Source organism: Blastomyces gilchristii (genome assembly GCF_000003855.2).
Source record: "Blastomyces gilchristii SLH14081 genomic scaffold supercont1.1, whole genome shotgun sequence".
Taxonomy (NCBI): Eukaryota; Fungi; Ascomycota; class Eurotiomycetes; order Onygenales; family Ajellomycetaceae; genus Blastomyces; species Blastomyces gilchristii.
This window is the reverse complement of record NW_003101682.1, coordinates 4,956,345-4,975,746: the sequence shown is the minus strand read 5'-3', so window position 1 is coordinate 4,975,746 and position 19,402 is coordinate 4,956,345. Positions and strand designations below refer to the sequence as shown.

The 19,402-nt window shown below is 47.5% G+C and overlaps 7 protein-coding genes across 11 annotated transcripts; 4 read left to right on the top strand and 3 right to left on the bottom strand.

Annotated features, from left to right (window-relative positions):
- The first annotated feature begins 45 nt into the window (after window positions 1-45).
- On the top strand, window positions 46-2,149 carry BDBG_00553 (metallo-beta-lactamase domain-containing protein). 3 transcript variants are annotated; one of them, XM_031719933.1, is made up of 4 exons: window positions 78-492; window positions 607-748; window positions 919-1,540; window positions 1,748-2,149. In XM_031719933.1, exons 2-4 carry the CDS (start codon window positions 645-647, stop codon window positions 1,943-1,945), a joined length of 924 nt encoding a protein of 307 aa, XP_031575868.1. In that variant the 5' UTR covers window positions 78-492; window positions 607-644; the 3' UTR covers window positions 1,946-2,149. The 3 variants fall into 3 exon arrangements, with proteins under 3 accessions (XP_002629307.1, XP_031575868.1, XP_031575867.1); XM_031719932.1 differs by having other exon boundaries at window positions 78-530; XM_002629261.2 differs by having other exon boundaries at window positions 46-748.
- A 1,074-nt stretch (window positions 2,150-3,223) lies between these two features.
- On the bottom strand, window positions 3,224-4,579 carry BDBG_00552 (uncharacterized protein). The gene has a single exon (XM_002629260.2). It carries the CDS (start codon window positions 4,434-4,436, stop codon window positions 3,546-3,548), a length of 891 nt encoding a protein of 296 aa, XP_002629306.2. The 5' UTR covers window positions 4,437-4,579; the 3' UTR covers window positions 3,224-3,545.
- Window positions 4,580-4,805: 226 nt separating this feature from the next.
- BDBG_00551 (nucleolar GTP-binding protein 2) lies at window positions 4,806-6,941 on the top strand (the record flags this gene model as incomplete). The annotated part of the gene is made up of 3 exons (XM_002629259.2): window positions 4,806-4,903; window positions 4,967-5,711; window positions 6,093-6,941. 3 exons carry the CDS (start codon window positions 4,806-4,808, stop codon window positions 6,939-6,941), a joined length of 1,692 nt encoding a protein of 563 aa, XP_002629305.1.
- Window positions 6,942-7,815: 874 nt separating this feature from the next.
- Window positions 7,816-10,041, top strand: BDBG_00550 (IKS protein kinase; the record flags this gene model as incomplete). Its single annotated transcript, XM_002629258.2, has 2 exons — window positions 7,816-7,883; window positions 7,983-10,041. The coding sequence occupies 2 exons, from the start codon at window positions 7,816-7,818 to the stop codon at window positions 10,039-10,041; spliced, it is 2,127 nt and encodes a 708-aa protein (XP_002629304.2).
- Window positions 10,042-10,195: 154 nt separating this feature from the next.
- On the bottom strand, window positions 10,196-13,384 carry BDBG_00549 (uncharacterized protein). Its single transcript, XM_002629257.2, has one exon. It carries the CDS (start codon window positions 12,820-12,822, stop codon window positions 10,972-10,974), a length of 1,851 nt encoding a protein of 616 aa, XP_002629303.1. The 5' UTR covers window positions 12,823-13,384; the 3' UTR covers window positions 10,196-10,971.
- BDBG_00548 lies at window positions 12,877-15,107 on the top strand. 2 transcript variants are annotated; one of them, XM_002629256.2, is made up of 3 exons: window positions 12,877-13,234; window positions 13,322-13,562; window positions 13,634-15,107. In XM_002629256.2, exons 1-3 carry the CDS (start codon window positions 13,189-13,191, stop codon window positions 14,484-14,486), a joined length of 1,140 nt encoding a protein of 379 aa, XP_002629302.1. In that variant the 5' UTR covers window positions 12,877-13,188; the 3' UTR covers window positions 14,487-15,107. The 2 variants fall into 2 exon arrangements, with proteins under 2 accessions (XP_002629302.1, XP_031575866.1); XM_031719931.1 differs by having other exon boundaries at window positions 13,054-13,562; window positions 13,634-15,053.
- BDBG_00547 lies at window positions 13,412-19,299 on the bottom strand. Of its 2 annotated transcripts, none has more exons than XM_031719930.1 (4): window positions 19,093-19,299; window positions 17,701-18,961; window positions 16,946-17,643; window positions 13,412-16,890 (listed from the first exon to the last, which is right to left on the bottom strand). In XM_031719930.1, exons 2-4 carry the CDS (start codon window positions 18,947-18,949, stop codon window positions 15,793-15,795), a joined length of 3,045 nt encoding a protein of 1,014 aa, XP_031575865.1. In that variant the 5' UTR covers window positions 18,950-18,961; window positions 19,093-19,299; the 3' UTR covers window positions 13,412-15,792. The 2 variants fall into 2 exon arrangements, with proteins under 2 accessions (XP_031575865.1, XP_002629301.1); XM_002629255.2 differs by having other exon boundaries at window positions 14,546-16,890; window positions 17,701-19,006; window positions 19,093-19,298.
- Between the last annotated feature and the right edge of the window lie 103 nt (window positions 19,300-19,402).

Sequence of the window (19,402 nt, the reverse complement as noted above, 5' to 3'; positions counted from 1 at the left end):
GCTCGGTGTGGTTCTTTGAATTTTCATATTTTGTGAGGCTCTAGCTCATTATAGCTCATTCTAATACTAATTCCAGGTTTTAACCCTCTAATCTACATCACTACACCAAGAAACTTAGGACAGTCCAACTTCTTTGGGCCCTTGACATTGGACGATGCCAGGTGCGATGTGTCAGCAAGCCAGCTCTGGCCCAGCACTTGAGATAGCTTTCTGCGCTCCAAACTCGGCCCCCAGGGCATGCTGTCAAGACAGTTGCCCATCTACTGCGTATACGAGCTGCACCCATGCACTCCTCAATTCATGATTAAGTGAGCAGCGCCGTCGTCCTCGTACAATTATGTAACTACAGGGGCCCAGACTCAGGCTCTCTCCCCCGCGCCTGAAGAATCCCAGCAACGAAGCCGCCACTCTTGCCAGGGCCGTTTTCCCCACCTTTTCGTATATCGAACATTTAACCCACTACATTTAGAGCTGTGGAATATTACTATATAAGTAGATAATATTTCTTCCTTTACGCCCATCAATTATATGTACTGTATATACATACTATAGGATAAATAAAGCTTACCTGACACGTCCGAATCGCTAAATATTTCCAATATCAAGTTATCACATCGTCAGCACCCACCATAATTTCCCCCGCCATGGATCTCATGATATGCTCGATGTGCGGTGCTCAGCACGACACTCGCTCTGCCAAATCGTGCAAGGTATGCGATGATCCACGCCAATACATCCCGCCAGAAGGGTAAGATCCATCTCCTTCCTTACAAGAATTGTGATACCTACCCCTAAACTACATCAATCATGCGTAGTTAGTTACCTATGGACAGTCTGGGGTATGGCAAGACAAAAAGGATATAATAAATAAAATAATAGGTAACATATCATAACTGACACCGAGGCCAAACCATCCAGACAATCATGGACAACGCTCCGCCAGCTGCAACAATCCAAAAAATACCACAATGAATTCCGCATGGACAAGAACCACTCCGGCCTCATCAGCATCTACACCGTGCCGCAGGTAGCCATTGGCCAACGTGCCCTCCTCTGCTGCACATCCGCCGGTAACGTGCTCTGGGACTGCCTCACATACATCGACGACGAGACCGTCAGCTACATCAACGACCTGGGTGGCCTCAACGCAATCGTCATCTCGCATCCGCACTACTACTCTACCGTCGTCCATTGGGCGGAGGCATTCCAATGTCCCGTTTACATCTCCGTTGAGGACGAGGAGTGGCTGATGCGCCGGGCGCCCGTGACCAGCACGATTTCCGCGGCGCAGAGCAAAACAGGCCACGAGAAGATTACTGGTATTTTGTTGTGGGAGGGCAAGGAGCTGAATCTACTCGGGGGTGCGGTTACGGCTGTGAAAGTGGCCGGCCATTTTCCGGGGAGCTCTGTGCTCCTGTGGAAGGAGACGAGGAAGCTGCTTGTAGCAGATAGCATCATGGTGGTACCCAGCGGGGTGTACCATACTGACCGCCTGCCGGGCACCACCTCGTTCACGTTCATGTGGTCGTATCCGAATTCTGTGAGTTTGTTTTCTATTTATTTCGGCTCTCCCCACAATAAAAAGCTCCCCTGGAAGCGGAATCCTGCTTTTCTCCCGTTTTGTTGTATCACGTTGCCTACTGCTCGCGACTATAAACAAGCCCAAACAAATCTTCAATCATAATTCGCAGCCGCTAATAGATTGGTACCTCACTTGCTTGTTTTCCTTTTTTTGCCGTATGAACAGATTCCACTCCCTCCAGATGATGTACATGCAATCTGGAAAGCGGTCCAACACCTTGACTTCGATGACACCCACGGAGCATTCTGGGGACGTGATACCATCGGCCAGAGCAAGAAGAGGCTTTTGGAAAGTGCGCAGATATATATCAAGTTCGCGGGATACGCGGATCATGCGATTCATCAGGAGAAGATCAAAGGGTAGTTTTGAGTGATGGCATGTGTGCTCCAGGTTGTGTATATAGGAATTATTACTGTAGATATATTGTCAGTGTCATTTGGGGGTTGAAATGAGCATAGGGTATGGCGGTATCTAATGGTATCTATGGATGGTACTGGCTGGTAGTTTTTATGATGAAATGAAACAGTACTCATGGGTTATCTTGTTTCTCGGATGTTACTGTACTAATGCAAAAGTATCCACGCCCCCCACCAATATTCTACTTATCTATGTACCCCCTTTCAGTGTTATGATTGTCTATTTTCACAATTTACTATGCCACAATGCATTATTTTGCATGAAATTTCTGTGAATAGATCAAGGAAGGAGTTGACTCCTCATGAGCACAGTAAAATTATTGTATATTATCATTCTGGATAAGATTATCAGTGGATTTCTGCCTATCTTGAGATTTCAAAAATCCTAGCAACGATCTACGGCTAGATAACCCGACCGGGGTTCATGACATTATTTTCAATCACTCTTTTCAGATCAACGATGCATCTCAACCACACTCCGGAAGACTTTTAAAACTATGTGTCTGTGATCACAGAGTTCTATCCAACTATATTCAAGCTGAATCTAAGATTATCTATCAAACTCTGCTTCAAAATACTGTATTAAACATTTCTTATGACACTATATATCACAAGCTCAAGAAAGTCAGCATTATCAATCACTCTGCTAAAGAAAGATCATTCTTACTGTTCAGACATGCAGAGAAACAACTGATATGAGTCATGACTCATGATTAGAAGAAATTGAATATCTGAGCAGTGAGATAAGATTATTTGATCTGATGAAAGTACTGTGAAACAGAATAAAAAAGAACAGTGATAGTGAGACTTGTGTATCTTCACTCAGAAGTGAGATCTTGATAAAATAATAATACTACTGTAATGATATGAAGTGCTTTTTATGAATTCTGACACTCACAGCTGATCAGAGTCAGAGAGAATTCTACTGCTCATTGTGAAGATGCAACTATCTGATTCTATATACAACTACTTGATCAAAATCTCTTGAAATTCTATGAGAAAGATCTCATATTCATGCAGAATAGTGCTTCTATTCACACAGTATGAGTTGTTTGCAATTAATTACTAGAAAAATTGATAAAACAGCTTTCATGATCTTTCTATTCTTCAGATTTGAATCTCATTGAATATGTATGAAAGAAGATGAAAGAATTGATATATATTAGGCATTTATACCTTCTAAATCTATCTCACAATTCTGAAGCCACCAAAGATGCACTATTTGAGGCCATTAAAGAGTCATGGAAGGTGATATCAGAGGAATTTTATAGATAATCATTATTTTTATTTCTAACTTTTATACGTACAAGTACTCAATATTCTCTATAATATGTATGAATTTTAATGTATATAGACCTCTGGTTGTTGAGATAATTAATAATTAATAACCTCTCACTACTTGGATAGATGTAGATTTTGGTGGGGGGTGCGGATACTTTTGCCGAGCGACTAGTCGTACATGAAATAAACCGGTCCACCGCCAGCAGCAACTGCTTTTCCCATCGACTTGAGACCGAAAGTTAATTTGTATCAACACAACATTCAGTCTAGATAGCTCCTCCCGTAAGCTCCTCCGCAATCTTCTTCACTCGCTTCTCCCCAAGACTCCAAATGGTAGTGTCGGTCTTGCCAGCATGCACCAGGGACTCAACCGTGGATGGCAGACCCAAGTTCCAGATATTCTCTCCAATATCCTCATCATTGGTCCATGCAGGGTTCTCACCGTCAGGGAACACCCGCTCAATCTCCGCATTCAATTGCTCCTCGTTGATGATAAATGTCCTGGCGTTCATGTAAAGCGAATGGAGGTGGTCTGATCTCTGCTGCTTCTTGCTGTGCTGCTTCGCAGCTTGTTTCCTGCGGGAGGTCTTGAGGCGTTGCTCCGCGTTGGGATCGGGGAGAATGGCCATTTTGTTAGGTTTCATCACTTGGAGAGTCGATTGTTGCATCAGCCGGTCATCTTCCCGCGGGCCCTGTGCGAGGATTAGGTCCCGTTGGGCTATTTTGGCGCTGCTTCGTTTTGCTCTGAGTTCGTCACTCATCTGCTTGCGGGCGTACAGCTCGGTTAAACCCTCACGCAGATTTTTGCGGCGGATAACCGCCATCCTCTTCTTCCATTCCACGTAGTCGAATTGGGGGTCTCCAGGCTGGAGTTTTGGCTCGTTACTTGATGGCTCGGGAGTGGCGGCCTCAGCGTAGGCCTGTGTTGGCTTGTCTGGTCTGCGGGGCGGGAATAGCTCACGGGGCACAGGGAGAACACCCTTTACGGGAGCTTTATGGGGATGGAAAGGCTGTATCGGACGGGGGGTCTCGATGAAATTTGGCGACTCGGGCCCAACCCTTGGGCTTGGAGTTGAACTGAAGGCCCGGAAATGTATTGTGGTAGTTCTGTAGGCGCGGTAGAGTGACATGGCGGCCGACTTTGCGGGGCCGGCCATCGTGGGCACTGGGCGAATTGAGGAAATGAGGTGTGTAGTTTATCCCACCTTCCCCTTCAGACAGTCATATAGTACGATAGGAAGACGGGTTTGCTCTGGGAGGTTCGAATGGTGTGATATCGTTGTCGCAAAAAGGACAAAAGATTTGATTCCGAAGCGATTTTTGATTGGTCCGTGCACTCAAGGTCTTGGCACACTCTTGCCCAACTTAAAGGGAAAAAGAAAAAAACTTCGAATAATTATTTTCTCCTCTTCTGTTGTTGAAATTCTCTCCAGCCAACAACATAACTTTACAGCCAACCACCCAGAAGTACCCAGATACCCTAGGCTGAGTGGTGGCATTCGATTTTTACATAATCCTTCTTCACTATGGGTACAGCCAAGAAGGAAGCTGCCCGCCGGGAGCGGCAGGGCAAGACTGGAGATGGCATGGGCAATGTGAAGACCAAGGGTGAAAACTTCTATCGGTAATCAACTGCCATATCTTCTGTCTGCGGAATGTGATAAGACGTGTACTGATATCCATACAGAAGTGCTAAGAAGGTCAAGACCCTCAATATGTTCAAGGGGGGTAAAGCACAACGAAATGCCCAGGGTGAAATCACCAAAGCTGCATCCTACCAATCCCGCGAGATTCCAAACGCCCGGATAGAACCTAACAGAAAATGGTTTGGCAATACAAGAGTTATCTCACAGGAAGCTTTGAGTTCGTTTCGAGAAGCAGTCGCTAAGCGTGCCTCGGATCCATATCAAGTTCTGCTCAAAACAAATAAGCTGCCAATGAGCTTGATCCGCGATGGATCAGATACTAATGGGCTCAAGGAGCACAAGGCTAAGATTGCTGTTGAAACAGTACCTTTCAGCGACACATTCGGGCCCAAGGCACAGAGAAAACGAGTCAAGCTCAGCGTTGGGACACTCGAAGATCTTGCGGGCGAGTCGGTCAAGATGTACGAGACCTACATTGAACGGCTGGATCAGGCAAAAGTATTGAGCGGGACATCGGGTGAAACTGCTGAAAACGACCATGCCGCTGATGATGGGCAGCTCACATCGGCGAGAGAGCCTGTTTTCTCTAAGGGTCAGAGTAAGCGGATCTGGAACGAGCTGTACAAGGTCATCGACTCGTCCGATGTTGTCATTCATGTGCTTGATGCTCGAGATCCTGAGGGTACACGGTGCAGGAGCATCGAAAAGTACATTCGTGAGGAAGCACCACACAAGCATTTGATTTTCGTTCTGAACAAGTGTGATCTGGTACCAACCGGCGTTGCTGTAAGTTAATAAAACATATCACCTCCCTCTTGATCTTTCATTGTCTCGTGACATGCCATTGCTAAGTCAAGGCTTCTTCCCGTGCATATTTTCTTGCCACCTCTCTATGGAAGTATTTTGTCTGTTACAGCTTTGGTAGATGAATTCTAGCCCGCCGCCTTGGTTTCTTTCTGAAATTGGGGTTGACAAGCGATCGTTTTGAGAGCTCTGTCGTATAGGGCTTGCTGTGTCTTGTTTTGAGTTGAGTCCTGCTTCCACTTCATTTTTGTGGCACCATAGCAGTTCTCTTAGTAACATCTCACACATTGATGTTTAACATGGGTCACTTCTCTTGTTGTGAAGCCATTTTTATGGGATCATTAAACTGATTTTTGATTCTAGGCTGCTTGGGTTCGTGCATTATCGAAAGACCATCCCACATTGGCCTTCCATGCTTCCATCAACAACTCATTTGGCAAAGGCTCTTTAATCCAACTTCTACGCCAATTTTCATCGCTACATTCGGACCGTAAACAGATATCGGTAGGATTTATTGGATATCCGAACACCGGAAAATCGTCCATTATCAACACCCTCCGAAAGAAGAAGGTTTGCACTGTTGCTCCCATTCCCGGTGAAACAAAAGTGTGGCAGTACATCACGTTGATGAAGAGAATCTATTTGATTGACTGCCCTGGTGTCGTCCCACCGAGCAACCACGATACCGAAGAGGACATCCTGCTGCGAGGCGTGGTGCGCGTAGAGAATGTCGAAAACCCAGAACAATATATTCCTGGAGTTCTCAAACGAGTTCAGTCACGCCATATTGAACGGACCTATGAGATCAAGAATTATAAGGACTCAATCGACTTTCTAAGTATCCTGGCCAGAAAGGGAGGCAGGTTGCTCAGAGGCGGCGAACCTGATGTCGATGGAGTCGCTAAGATGGTTATTAATGACTTTCTACGTGGGAAGATCCCGTGGTATACTCCACCGCCCCATTCTGCTGATGCCGATGCAGACGGAAAGATTGACGGGCGTGAGGGACGACTTGGTGAGATGGGCCGCAAACGGAAGCGGGATGACTCCGAAACTGGCACTTCGGTTGCACCATCTGATGATGCGGCATCGGAGCTGAGTGAATCTGACATGGATGATGAGCCGTTTGAGGGATTTAGTGAAGGTGATGATGGTTCAGCTAGCGAGGAGGAAGCAGATAAGGCCGATGAAGATGGCCCTCCTGCCAAGTGACGGCACGAACAAGCTCACAGGATGCATATCATTCTCCATCGCGAAAGCAAAGTTCGCTGTTAGAAGTAGTATCATTCCAGCTCGCTCTTTTGTATAGCGTCCGATAATTTTTGTCATATCGACCAACAATCAGCCAGCAAGAGTCGCCAGACTAAGTTCCACCATTCAATGACATCCCCAGCGCGCTTCAGCAGGTAAATGAGATCTGCCGCCCACGCTTTCGATTCGTGTGCTGGGGCATCGCCGCGCCGTTGGCCGAACAACATACAACTGAATAAAATCTAATTTGGTTTGGCCCCAGGGCGAGGAAGGCTTAAGTCGATCCAATTATTTGATACCCCCCATAAAGGCAGGATTCGCTACAGCTCCGCTGGGAATGCAGCCTCGTTTTGTGTGACGCCTCATTTTCTATTAGGAGCAAATTTATAAGAGGTTTAAAAATAGCCAAGAAAAATGCAATGCCCTCCCGGCTATGGTTTTGCTCTAGTCGTGTGATATCATATTTGGGGTAGAAAGGAGCATCTGTCGTTCTCTTAGACAATATCGATACTGCGATCCGCCTACCAGGGTTAAACAGCTCCGTAGATATCGCCATCTGAACCTTCTTTTTGATCCTGTGTAGCATTCTTTGATATTCCCTGCCGAACTCCCAATGCTGAATAAAGGTCACGTGAGAGGCAAAACTATCCATGGATAAGAGTGGAAAATTGTTTGTTGGAGCTCGACGGTACGGAGTACAGCATCGGACACTTCACTCGATGCAGGCGGAGAAGAAGCAGTCAAAGACAAAATTGGCTCAATTTATGAATAAAAATGCAATTAACTTCTTCGTCTTTCTCTCGCCAGCTTCGAGGTCGCCAGCCTACTGCACATAATGGCTGATGCTAACACACAAAGGACCATGTCTATCGTCCCTTATGGGACGACTCGCGACGTTGTTCTGTAAGGAAGAGCTTCATCTCATTAATATTTTGAAAGATATTATCCCTTAAAAAAAAGTCTTCTGTAATGTTTGGCTTCTCTGCTGATATGATCTTTCAGTCGACATGATGATTCCGTGGTGGTTTTCGACCACGCTTCGCGGTCCCTTGTCCTCCGGCACGCACCCCCGGACGCCGACGTAGAGCTGGCAGACTGTCCTTATTGTCATCGTCCAATACGGGATTCTCAGGATGCCACTCGAGATTCCAATCGCGGACCCAATTCCACAGCTCAGCCAGGATTCGTGAACCCTGACTACTTCCGAATGCTAGACTCTAGCTTGCCCAGTTCTCTCAATGCATCCAGGCCGCCCTCCCCTCGACGACGATTAGTTCAGCCAGCACAGCCGGAAACTTCGTCTTCTGCCGCTGATAATGGGACTGCACCCCCGTTTGCAAATAAAATATCGTCCGCGGCCTTTAGCCCGAACTATTTCAAGCGCTTCTTTGTCGAGGAGCGAGAACTTGGGAGAGGAGGAAAGGGGGTAGTTTTGCTGGTTAAACATGTTCTGGATGGCGTTTCGTTGGGATACTATGCTTGTAAACGTGTCCCAGTTGGAGATGATCATGAGTGGCTGAAGAAGGTTCTGGTTGAGGTGCAATTACTTCAACATCTTTCACACCAGAACTTGGTCTCGTACCGACATGTATGGTTAGAGGACGTAAAGCTCAGCAATTTTGGGCCGAGCATTCCTTGTGCCTTTATTCTGCAGCAATACTGCAATGCCGGAGATCTCCATCAGTACATATGCGGCCCGAAACAGCCTACCACCACAGCCCAGCAATTGAAGGAGCGGCTAAGGCGAAGATCAAAGGGCCAGCCGGAGCCTCCTTCTGGCGCAGCAGGCTTCCGAAAACTCCAGTTTGATGAAATATACTCACTCTTCAAAGATATAACTTCCGGCCTACTCTTTCTTCACAACAATGGCTTTATTCACCGCGATCTTAAACCTAACAACTGCCTGCTACATGACACAGGACAGGAACTAAGAGCCCTTGTGAGTGACTTTGGTGAGGTACAATATGAGCACGCTGTTCGCAGTTCTACTGGAAATACAGGGACGATTTCATACTGTGCGCCTGAGGTTCTACGACGTCTGGATCCCGAAGGACCATTTGGAAATTTCACGTTCAAGTCTGATATCTTTTCGCTCGGCATGATCCTCTACTTCCTCTGCTTTGCTCAACTCCCGTACCGCAACGCCGATATCATCGACGAAGATAAGGAGGATCTCGACAAACTGCGCGCCGAGATTAGCCAGTGGTCAGGTTTCGATGACGCCCGACGGATGAGACTAGACCTACCCGAGAAACTCTATTCATTTCTAAAAAGGCTCTTGTCCGTTGACCCGGACAAGCGACCTACCGCGGAAGAAGTCCTCAAGGGGATCCAGGCGGGTGTTGCAGGTGCTAATACCGAAGGTCGTCGCTTCCACAGTCTCAGAAACAATGGAACATCGGCTGCTGACATTCGTTCAGGCCCTCGCGTTTTGGCGGAGACCTCTCCCAACCCATCCGCAACCTCCCATAGCCCAAGGAGCCCAGGTAGGAACTTGTCTTCCAATGCAACGGGATTTCCTGGTGGGGTTCCTGTCCTCCAATCCCCCGCCTTTCGGTCGGATGGTACAGAACATGCAACCAGCTTGCCAAGGGAGCGGCATCGATCTCAGAGCGCGGATCATGGTCTAGTCCTTCGGGCGGCAACTGTATCCCCCTCCCACCGTGCCAGCCAGACACAACAGCAGCAGCGTAATAATGGCGATAATACTAGCCACACACGTGTCTCCTCGCGGCACCTCCTCCTTCCGCCTCCCAACGAACCAAACCGGGCTTCAATTTTCACCTCCGCTACTCTCTACCACACCATAGAGAAGATCATCAGCTTCTCCCTACTTATCGCTAAACTCCTATCCATCACACAACCATGTTCGCCGCTGGCGGTTAATCCATGGATCTTATACCCCCTTGTTTCCCTGGCTGCGTTGGATTTAGCTGTGAAGAATCCGTTGGTGCATGCCGCTGCGTTTGTTTTCCATGTTGCTGTTGTGGTGTGGGCTGTAAGGTCAGACGTGCTATGTCTGTGGGTGCCGGAAACGTCTGGGACTATTCATGGGATATAAACCCAGCTGTTATAATATATATTATATGATGAAACCAGATAAATCTGGATTGTTTTTCCAAGGCAGAGAGATGATTATGATTACGAATGAAGATTTTTTCTGTTGATGGTTATTTACTGTGGAATCTACTGACGAGAAGAGACTAAAGTTATAACTAGCCTTTTTATTTGAGAAATGATTCCCATTTTATTTTATTTTATTTTATTTTATTTTATTGGGAATTAGAAATTACACGGCTGCTGCACGCATTCTACATTTACATGTGCCCAGACCCTAGCCTTGAACACGAGAGGATCCCCATGATGAACATTGAAAGAATCCTAGCTCCCGTAACCATACCCCTACACCCGCATCCTATGTATGAATCATAGCACATCTACAGAAAAATTCAAAAGCAGAATCAACGAAAGAAAAAATGTAGTGGGTGAAACGAAACCGCAATATAGATCCCACTGAGCCCCTTACCCGGCCTACTTTCCATTTATCCTTCACCCCCTCCTCCCCTTGCCGGAAGACATGAAGAGAAAGGGGTAAAGAATGAGTAGAAAGCCTGGCGGACTGCAAAAGGAGGGACGCAGTCAGAGAGCCCACTTTTTCTTGTGTTTCATTTAATCTTGGAACCACAATAGCGTCTTTTATTAGGTCTAACATTGTAGGGTGTTGTATTCTCAAAATGATTGGAATACAGCAAAGTCAGACCAGGTTAGGGAAAAAGAATACTCGTTCGGTTTAGGAACGATTCACTTCCTCCCCATGACGGTTCCGTGTTGACGGGAAATGTCTCGTGTTGTTCATTTTGCAAAGGGCTGATGCGAGAGGAGGGCGAAGGACACAAAACAAATGGAAACTGTACAGTTATACGTATTTATTTATTTCTTCCTTCATTGTCGTCGTCACACGCGCTCATCAGTCGTAAATATACAGAGCTACTTACTTCACCCGTGCCGCCATAAACCGACTAAGCCTTTTGGGCGGCTGGCCGTCCTCATCTAGTGGAATGATTCCATCGTTCTCCTCACCATCGCGCAAGAACCCGCCTTCTTGATGAACCTTGCGGTTCCGAAATTTGTAAAATTCGGTGGCTATTTCTTGCTTATGGAGACTCTCGTCTAATTCATCTGGATCGGGCGGTGTTGCGTTCTCATGGGATACAGTCCGCTCCACTAGCTTATCCGCCAAAGCTTTGGGTGGCTGGTCTGGGTCAACGATCGGCTGAGAAAATGGCTTGGGTTGTGAAGGCTTTGCGGGAAATAGTGGTAGTGGTGGAGCATTGGTAGAGGGAGCTGATGGGCGAGTTGCGGATCCTGGCATGGCGGAAGTAGATGCTATGCTAGTTGGTTCAGAGGCATTTCTTGCACTCCTGAACCGGGACGCTTTCTTCGGCGCCGTAGTCCCCTTCGTGTCATCTACCTTTTCTGCTTGCGCTCGTTCTACAATAGCGTCTTGAACGACTGGAACGGAGGGTGACTCAACACGGTGCTCCTTAATAGGTGCTGGAGGTGTGAGCGCAGCTGGATCCGGTGCAAGGTCTAGCGCATCCGCAAATGCAACTTTCTTCTTTTTCTTTGGGACTTTTCCGCTCCCTGTATTAGGAACAACCTTCGTAGAGGTAGGCGCATCCATCTCTTCTCGGATTTCTGGTGGAAGGGAGCTGGTATCAGGTCCAACATTTTCCAAACTCCGCGCATTCAACTTTTTCTCCAATTCCACCATCTGGCGACGATAGTCATCATCGATCATCCTTCGTGTAGACCGACCATATTCATCTTCTTCCTCGTCATCCTCGTCACTCATCACGTAATATTCATCTTCAATAGAAAATTCACTTCCTGATTCGTCCAACTCCAGTTCTGCAACAACAGCACCAACCTCCTCAAGGCTGTACTGTAACATTTCTCTTCTCAGAGCAGCATCTTCCGGGGGCTCATCTATATCTATATCGGCAGTCGCGTCATTAGTATGGGCAGTTTCGAGGACTAATGAACGGTTGTTGTTCTCGATTCCAAAGGTGTTAGCGGTAGTACCCAAACCAGCAGCAGACTCTGTAGTAGCGTCAAGTGGAGGAGTAGCCTCCGTAGCCGTTGTTGCGGTATCTGATTTTGTGTTTGAAACACCTTTAGTAGAAGGTATCTCTTCAACGCGTAGTGAAGAATCAGGACGCCTAACGGAGTCAGTGTTCTCCAGTGAAGTGTCACTTTTGCCTTCTTCGGCCAGTGATGGTTTATCATCAGTCTTCTCCTTCGAAAGATCCATGCCTGCTTTCTTCAAAGCCTCCAGAATTCCGGGTGCAGCCTGCTCAGGAGTGGTTGTAGAACTCGAAACAACGCGGTCGTCGCCATCAAGCTCCTCAACGATATCTGTAATGGGTAGGCCTTCTTCGTCGACTGCGCCAGGGTGTTGAACCGTGAGGATAGCCTCGAGCTTCCCTTCTGCAGCTGAGACGCGCTTCTCAAGCACTCCGATATTTTGCTGAACATAGTCCATCCGTCTTGATATAGCATCCACCACCTGCTCTTTTGTCCTCGTCACACCATGCTTCACGCCCAGTAGAACCTTGATCTCGTCCTCGTTGACAAGGGATCCGCCAAACTCTCTCCCGATCTTGAGAAAATCTTCATGTTCGCTGTTTTCTTCTAGTTCTGAGATGGTATTCTTCAGCTCATCGTATTCTGCATGCCACATTCGCCAGTTGTAGAGGGATTTCCTAAGCTCCAGGATGCTATCTTCGAGTTGCAGCCGCTGCCGCTCAAGACTTGCAAGGTGATCTGTCGGTTGTGCCATGGTAAAAGGGATTGAAATAACTCCTATACAGACTAAGAAGCATGTATATAGTGAGGCTGAGCTATCTATCCATCAGTGTCGTATGAACGAGATGTGTACTCCGTAGAGTGAGGAAGAATGATACTTTGTGCGCGGGAAGAATTCTCCGTGGCTGCGGCGGAAGAGGCTTCTTCCCATTGGTGGCGCCAGCCAGGACACAGCTCCATCCTGACCTCACCCATCTCAGATTAACCAACCTTCACATATTTAGACACAAACAATAAAAACAACTACAACACCACTTGTCTGGTAGCCGGGATCCTTGCCTACCAATACCAAGCAGACTATTCAGTCTGTCCTCCCTGGATTCCACTATTCGCCTGTAGCATGTCTTTCCAGTCTAACGGCACACGGAACCGCGGCGAAGAAGATGGTGAGCCTCTCCACCAGCACCTGCGCAGCCTCAACCTACGTGTACATCCAACCGGAGCTAACATGCCTGACCATGGGACTGATTCAGAGGTGTGTCCTGTGTGCAAGTCGTCACGGTACCTCAACCCGGATATGCGATTTCTTATAAACCCGGAATGCTACCATAAAATGTGCGAGTCGTGCGTGGATCGCATCTTCTCGTCAGGCCCGGCCCCATGTCCAGTTGCTGGATGCCATAAAACACTCAGGAAGAATAGGTTTCGGAAACAGACGTTTGAGGATATTGGTGTAGAGAGGGAGGTTGATATAAGAAAAAGGGTCATGCAAATGTATGCTAAGGTGGCCTACTCTGGGGATTCCCACGCGTTCTTTTATAGACACTTACGCAATCATTTAACAGATTGAACCGCCGCGAGGATGAATTCGACAGCAAGCTAGCCTACGACAACTTCCTTGAGCAGCGCGAAGACATAATAACCAATTTGGTTTCCGGCATCGATGTGGTCAAAACGGAAGCCCAACTCTCCCAATACGCCGCAGCAAACGCAAAATCCATCCGCCGTAACCAAACCCTCGAATCCCAAGAATCCGCTGCCTTCCTGAAAAACCAGTCCCTCGAACAAGAACAAATACGACTACGCCGTGAAGCAGCCCGGCAAGACTATGATAATGAAAGACGCGCCCTTCTCTCCGGACGAGAAGACATCCTCACCCGTCTCGCAACAGGCAGCGTGGAAGAAGCAGAAGCTATTGCAAAAGACGGCAGACAGAGCATGCTCAAGAAATCCTCCGCACGACGCAGCGAAGAGGACCGCCTGAAGCGCAAACAAGCAGCTCTCCTGGTCGACTCCAAACGCGCTCAGGCTCTAGCCGACGCAGCCGACAAAGGAACCGCGCCGGCCTTCGACTCCGACCTCGTCAAGGGCTTGCGGAGGATCCAGACGCCCGAGCCAGAAAAGCCATACGATCCTTTTGGTGGAATAAGGCTCGATGGCCGTGACTATTACCAGCTACAAGGCCATTACCCCTCTACGTATCTTGATCCCATCAAGGATAATGTCCAGATGCTTGCTGGGGGGTATAATTTGGGAGAGTACTATGCCCGCTCATTGCTGGAGGCATTTGCGGGGCTGGGATGTTTCATCGATGAAGAAATCGCCGCGAGAAATGCTGCGACGAATCCGTCACCGACGGGGCTCGCGGCATCAGCTGCTGCAAGCACGCCCATTCCCGTTGACGAGGAAATGTTATGACCACTACTTTGGTTTTTCTCGGCCACAGTTATTACTTTTCATGGGCATTCTGGGTCATCTTTGTGTGTTTATTCCCCACTGACCTTGTCTCTTTTCTATCTCTCTTCTTTTTTTGTTTAGCCTAGCAACATTATCACGCCATAGCGACGGAGTTCATGGAGTTCATTGGCCTTAATGGAAAAATGGGATTGGATAAACAACAAACTGGGGGGTTTTTCTTCGTTAAATATCCATGCATTAAAACAGTTAGAATTAACAGTTGGGAAGTTTTCCGTCCTTGGACCTATATCGAGTCGACTATATGCGCTGCACAATTGAATAGCACAATAATAATAACCTCTGGTCAAATCCTCAGCTATAAAGTCTCAGCGTTATCCAGAAAGTTTCAATGCAATCATAGAGCAACGGGGAGACGCTGGAAGAAAAATATTACCATTCGAATAAATCTGAAACGAAGCAATGTATAAAGCTCTCAGCCAAAAAATAAAACGTAATAATTAACCCGTAAAACATAGACAATACGCCCCCGGCCCCTTACACGAGTCGAGCCTGCATGCAACCAAAAACCCCATGTGCTAAGTGAGAAATGTACCAAGACAAAAAAGAGGAGAATAACAGAAGGCCTCAAAAAAGCTGGAGAGGAACAGTAACCTCGTTTAACCAAAACAGTAAGGGATTTCTGGCAGGCGAGGAGGTTGAAACCGAAGACCCTTAACAATTTTCCACCAATTCTAGAAACTCAACACGAACAAATACCAACAATGCCACACGAACCGACACCGTTAGAACGAACATAACCGACCGGCCAAACCAACAGCTCTTCTCAGACACGAGAACTCAAGCGGACATACACTCAACTTGTGTGTTAAAACAAAATCAAGTCAGTCAAACGCGAATTCAATCGCATCATAAAGAGCTGGGTTCGGCCGGTGAATGACATGAAATCCACTAATCCTATACCCGGGCACATTCCCAAGTTGATTGAGTCAAAATCACAAAATTGTGAGACAAAAAGCAACAAGTCAGTCTGAAACCCAAAGCCAGGATAAAAGTGAAAAATGAGACAATTCCGTAGTTGGAGTCAGTCTGTAAGGGGAAGCGAGAGGCATCAGTATTCGTGAAGGCTTGCATCCGGCGGGAAATGATGATCGATACTCCGGATGCCACTTCTCCATCTGATCAGATCTCCCAAGAAGTTGATTCAAAACAACAAACGTATCCCAAATGGTAAGAAGCTCCGAAACCCAACAAATGCATAGAAGACCAGACGGATATATGATCAATAGAGCTCTCTCCGGCGGTCAAGTTAAGAAGAAGCCTTTCCAGCTTTCCTAGAGAAACTCCGACCGGTCACTTCACCAGTGCTCTCAAATCCTTCCCAAGGAGGTTCGTCGTAATCACTACCACTGGCGCTGTCTTGAACCCTCGTGGCTCCGTTCCCCTTGGTATCATCTCGGCGCCGACCGTCCGTATGATCACCAGCATCCTTTCCTGAGACCCGGCCAAGTCCAATGGACTGCAGAGTAACATCCACCTCTTCTTGCGTCATCTCATTGCCATCTTCCTTCTGTCCCTCTAGAACGTCGTACAGAGCATAAATCTGATCAGACTTCGTATCGATCTCCCTGAGCAGGGATTCGATAGTCTGCAGGACGAATTTTCGTTGCTTCTTGCCAATTGACGCATCATGCTTGTTCAATTTTGTCTGTTGAAGAGCAAGTTGCATTTTCAGATGTGCCAGCTCATCTTCTAGCGATTTGAGAACGGTTGCAAGAGCCACGGCAGGTGGCTGTGACGGACGCATGGTGGGTTCTTCATTGTACGGCGACGGCTCTGGCATGCGATCGGAAACAGGGATAGGTTTAGTGACCTTAATGGAGTCCGGTCCTTCTCCATTTCTATGGTCATTGATGGAATTCTTGTTCATAACGCTTTTGCAAACCGCACAGTTTTCGCCGTCATGCTGCGCAACATCATCCAAAACACGCTGGGCAGCTTCGGATAGCTTGAGTGGCTCTCCAGGTTTAGCAGTAACGCCATGCATCGTAATATCAGGTAGAATCAGCGCCGATGTCATTTCCTGGGTTCTCTTTTGTCGGCGTCTGGAGCCAGCTGTGGAGGTGGAATGGTTTGTGATATTACGCTGTGACAAGTCTCGCGTATTGCCAGTTGTTCTTTGTTCCGTGATGTTGAAGTCTGGCATTTCAACCGTCCCAGTGCGCCTGGCTCTGGATGCAGTATTCTTCAGGGATGACTTCAGTGGTGCGCTATGTGCAAAATCCCCAGATGGTCTTAGCCCGAGGTTGCTAATTTTACTTTGCTCAGTGAAGTCTCGGTTGAGGCGGGTTTTGCGGGCAACCCTTTGCTCCTCCAGTGTTTTGCGAAGCTGGGCTATCTCATTGGCCTATTTTGATTCCTGTTAGCGGGATCTCGTTGAGGTTTGACAACGGGGATCTTACGTCAATAAAGCTGAGAAATGTCAAATCATTTGCTGACCCAGGGCGATAGCGAAAACCTCTTGTTTCCGTCCTCATTTCTCCCGCCGAGAGCTCTCCATCATCCAAATGTTCAACAACAGCTTTCTTGGTGCGCTGTTTTCCGGTGTTAGGAAGCTTCCTTTCAGCGGTATTTGCTTGGGTCCTGGTATTCTTAGTGGGTTGTTGAGCAGTAAGATGGGACAAGTCTAGGGAGAATAGCGCGTCATATTCAGCCTGCTTCTGTTGCCTAGCAGCACTATCTTTCGCACTATATGGTTGCGTGCGATCTTGGTTGATTTTATCCGAGCTTTGCCGTTGAGCATCAACGTTGACATCTCGGGCTGGCTTGGTTCGATTGGTCTCTGTTGCTTCAGTTGGGTCCCTAGCGGCGATGTCTCGACGGTTTATCTTGGAATCACGAGTCTGAGTACGTCGCATACCATCTGCCACCTCGGAGTACTCAGTCAGCGATTCAAGTTGAATCCTCAGTTCGTCGTTCTCCTGTGCTAACGCCTCATTTTCCATCTTCAGTTCTTGCAAATTAAGATAAGCCACGCCCAACTGGGTCCGGGCGGAGTCACGTTCATGTGTTAAGTGTTTAAGTGTAGTTTCATGGCTGGAGATTTTGCGGGTAGAGATATCCAACCGATTCTGAAGGGCCGAATTGGCTGCTTCCAACCCTAGATAGACACTGTTAGAAATAAGGTCGGGTTGTGTGCAGATCAATATACACTCACTACTCTTTTGGATAGAAAGTTTGCCGACTCCTCCATCGTTAACATCCTCATCACCACCATACATACTGAAGCGTCGTTTGTCTTGTTTGAGCCGACGGACATTTTCACTCTTCAAGATCATGTTCTCCTCTTCCAATTCCTCGAGCCTATGTTCCATGTCGGATTTGTTCATCTGCAAGGCTTCAACTTTCTCCTGAAGCAATTTTAACGATATAAAAATAGCCTTTTCGTCATCCGGCACGGGCATAGAGTCAAGAGGGAAATGTTCGATGCGTTGACAATTAGTAGTTGCTACAGCAGGTGGTGAAGTGAAGCGTGTCGTTCGAGATCTTCCCTTTGGAGTGCCATCCTCATAGATCCCAGAAACGAGCTCAGAGAGATTCGGTATATCAGGAAGAGCATATGACTGGTGAGTAAAATTGTCGGTATTACCATTCTTTTCGGGAATTTTCGCTGCTAGCTGCTTTCTAGGGTGTCCATGTTCTGCGTCTCCGCTATGATGCTTGAGATAACTTTTACCAGCCGCTTTGTTGACCGCATCGACGATTCTGGCGCCTTGGGCTTGAGATCGCGTGTTGCCGAAACGAGTATTTCTCGCAGTAGCTGCGACTTTTACCGGCCGTTCATCGCTAATGTATGACCCGTCGTACGTCTCACTGGCTTTAGCGTGCATCTCAGATAGCGTACGGCGCTGGCTTTCGCTTTTATTCTTCACTTCTTGAGGGAGGTTATTTTCTTTCAAGGCGAGGCTGGCGCGTCGTATCTGGGCATCTTTACGAAGGCTATCTCTTCCCGATGAACCTCGACTTGGAATTGGGCGCAGAGCAGCCCTTTGGGAAGAGTTACCGAAACGATCACCCCTAATTGCTGGCGATACAGCATATCGACTCTCGTCCACGCTCATAACCGAATCTCTCGAGTCATCTAACGGTCGGGTGGGTTTCTTTCCTCCCCGTCCAATCTCTATCGACGTGTCATCCTCATCCTCTGAGCTAGATGCGTCGGAGAACTCTGGGAAAGCTCTATGAAGAGCCGATGTGTCGATGGCGAAGTCTGGGTCTGATTCCGGTTCTGCGTGCGCGTCATGTCGTTTTGCACGCTTTGGTAGGGGTTGGCGGTAGTTGTTGTCTAGCTGCCTCGTCGACACAAGGGCTTCGTGATCTGGTTCAAAATCGGACGTTGTTTGGTCTCGCGATGCATGGCTGTTCGCCATGACATCGGATGTATTGGTGTGATCAATCGGCGACATTGGGCCGAAATTCTAAATCATACGCGACAAATTCTCGATATTAGCAATTAATAGCAACTGTGCACATAGGAAGACATGAAGGACGAGTGTGAAAACAAATTAGCCGATTATACTGTGAAGATGGGAGGGGTCTGGAGGAGTACCTTTTTGCGTGGAAGGTCGTGTCGCGTCGGTTTTGATTGTTTGTTTAGGCGACAGCAGCAGATTAACTCGAAATGAATACAGACATGAACTGATATAGACAAGTAAAACAATGGATTCCGCTAAAGAGAAAATGCCTGCAATGTTAGTACAGCCCAATGGCCGATGGATAGGTGGTGTGGGAGTGTCGAAGTCTCGCGGTCGTTGACATGTGGATGTTGATTTATTCCGTTTCGGGAGGTTTGTTTACATTGGGAGTGACGGAATACACTAGGCTGGTTCGGGGCTAGCGTTCATATAGACTAAGCCTCA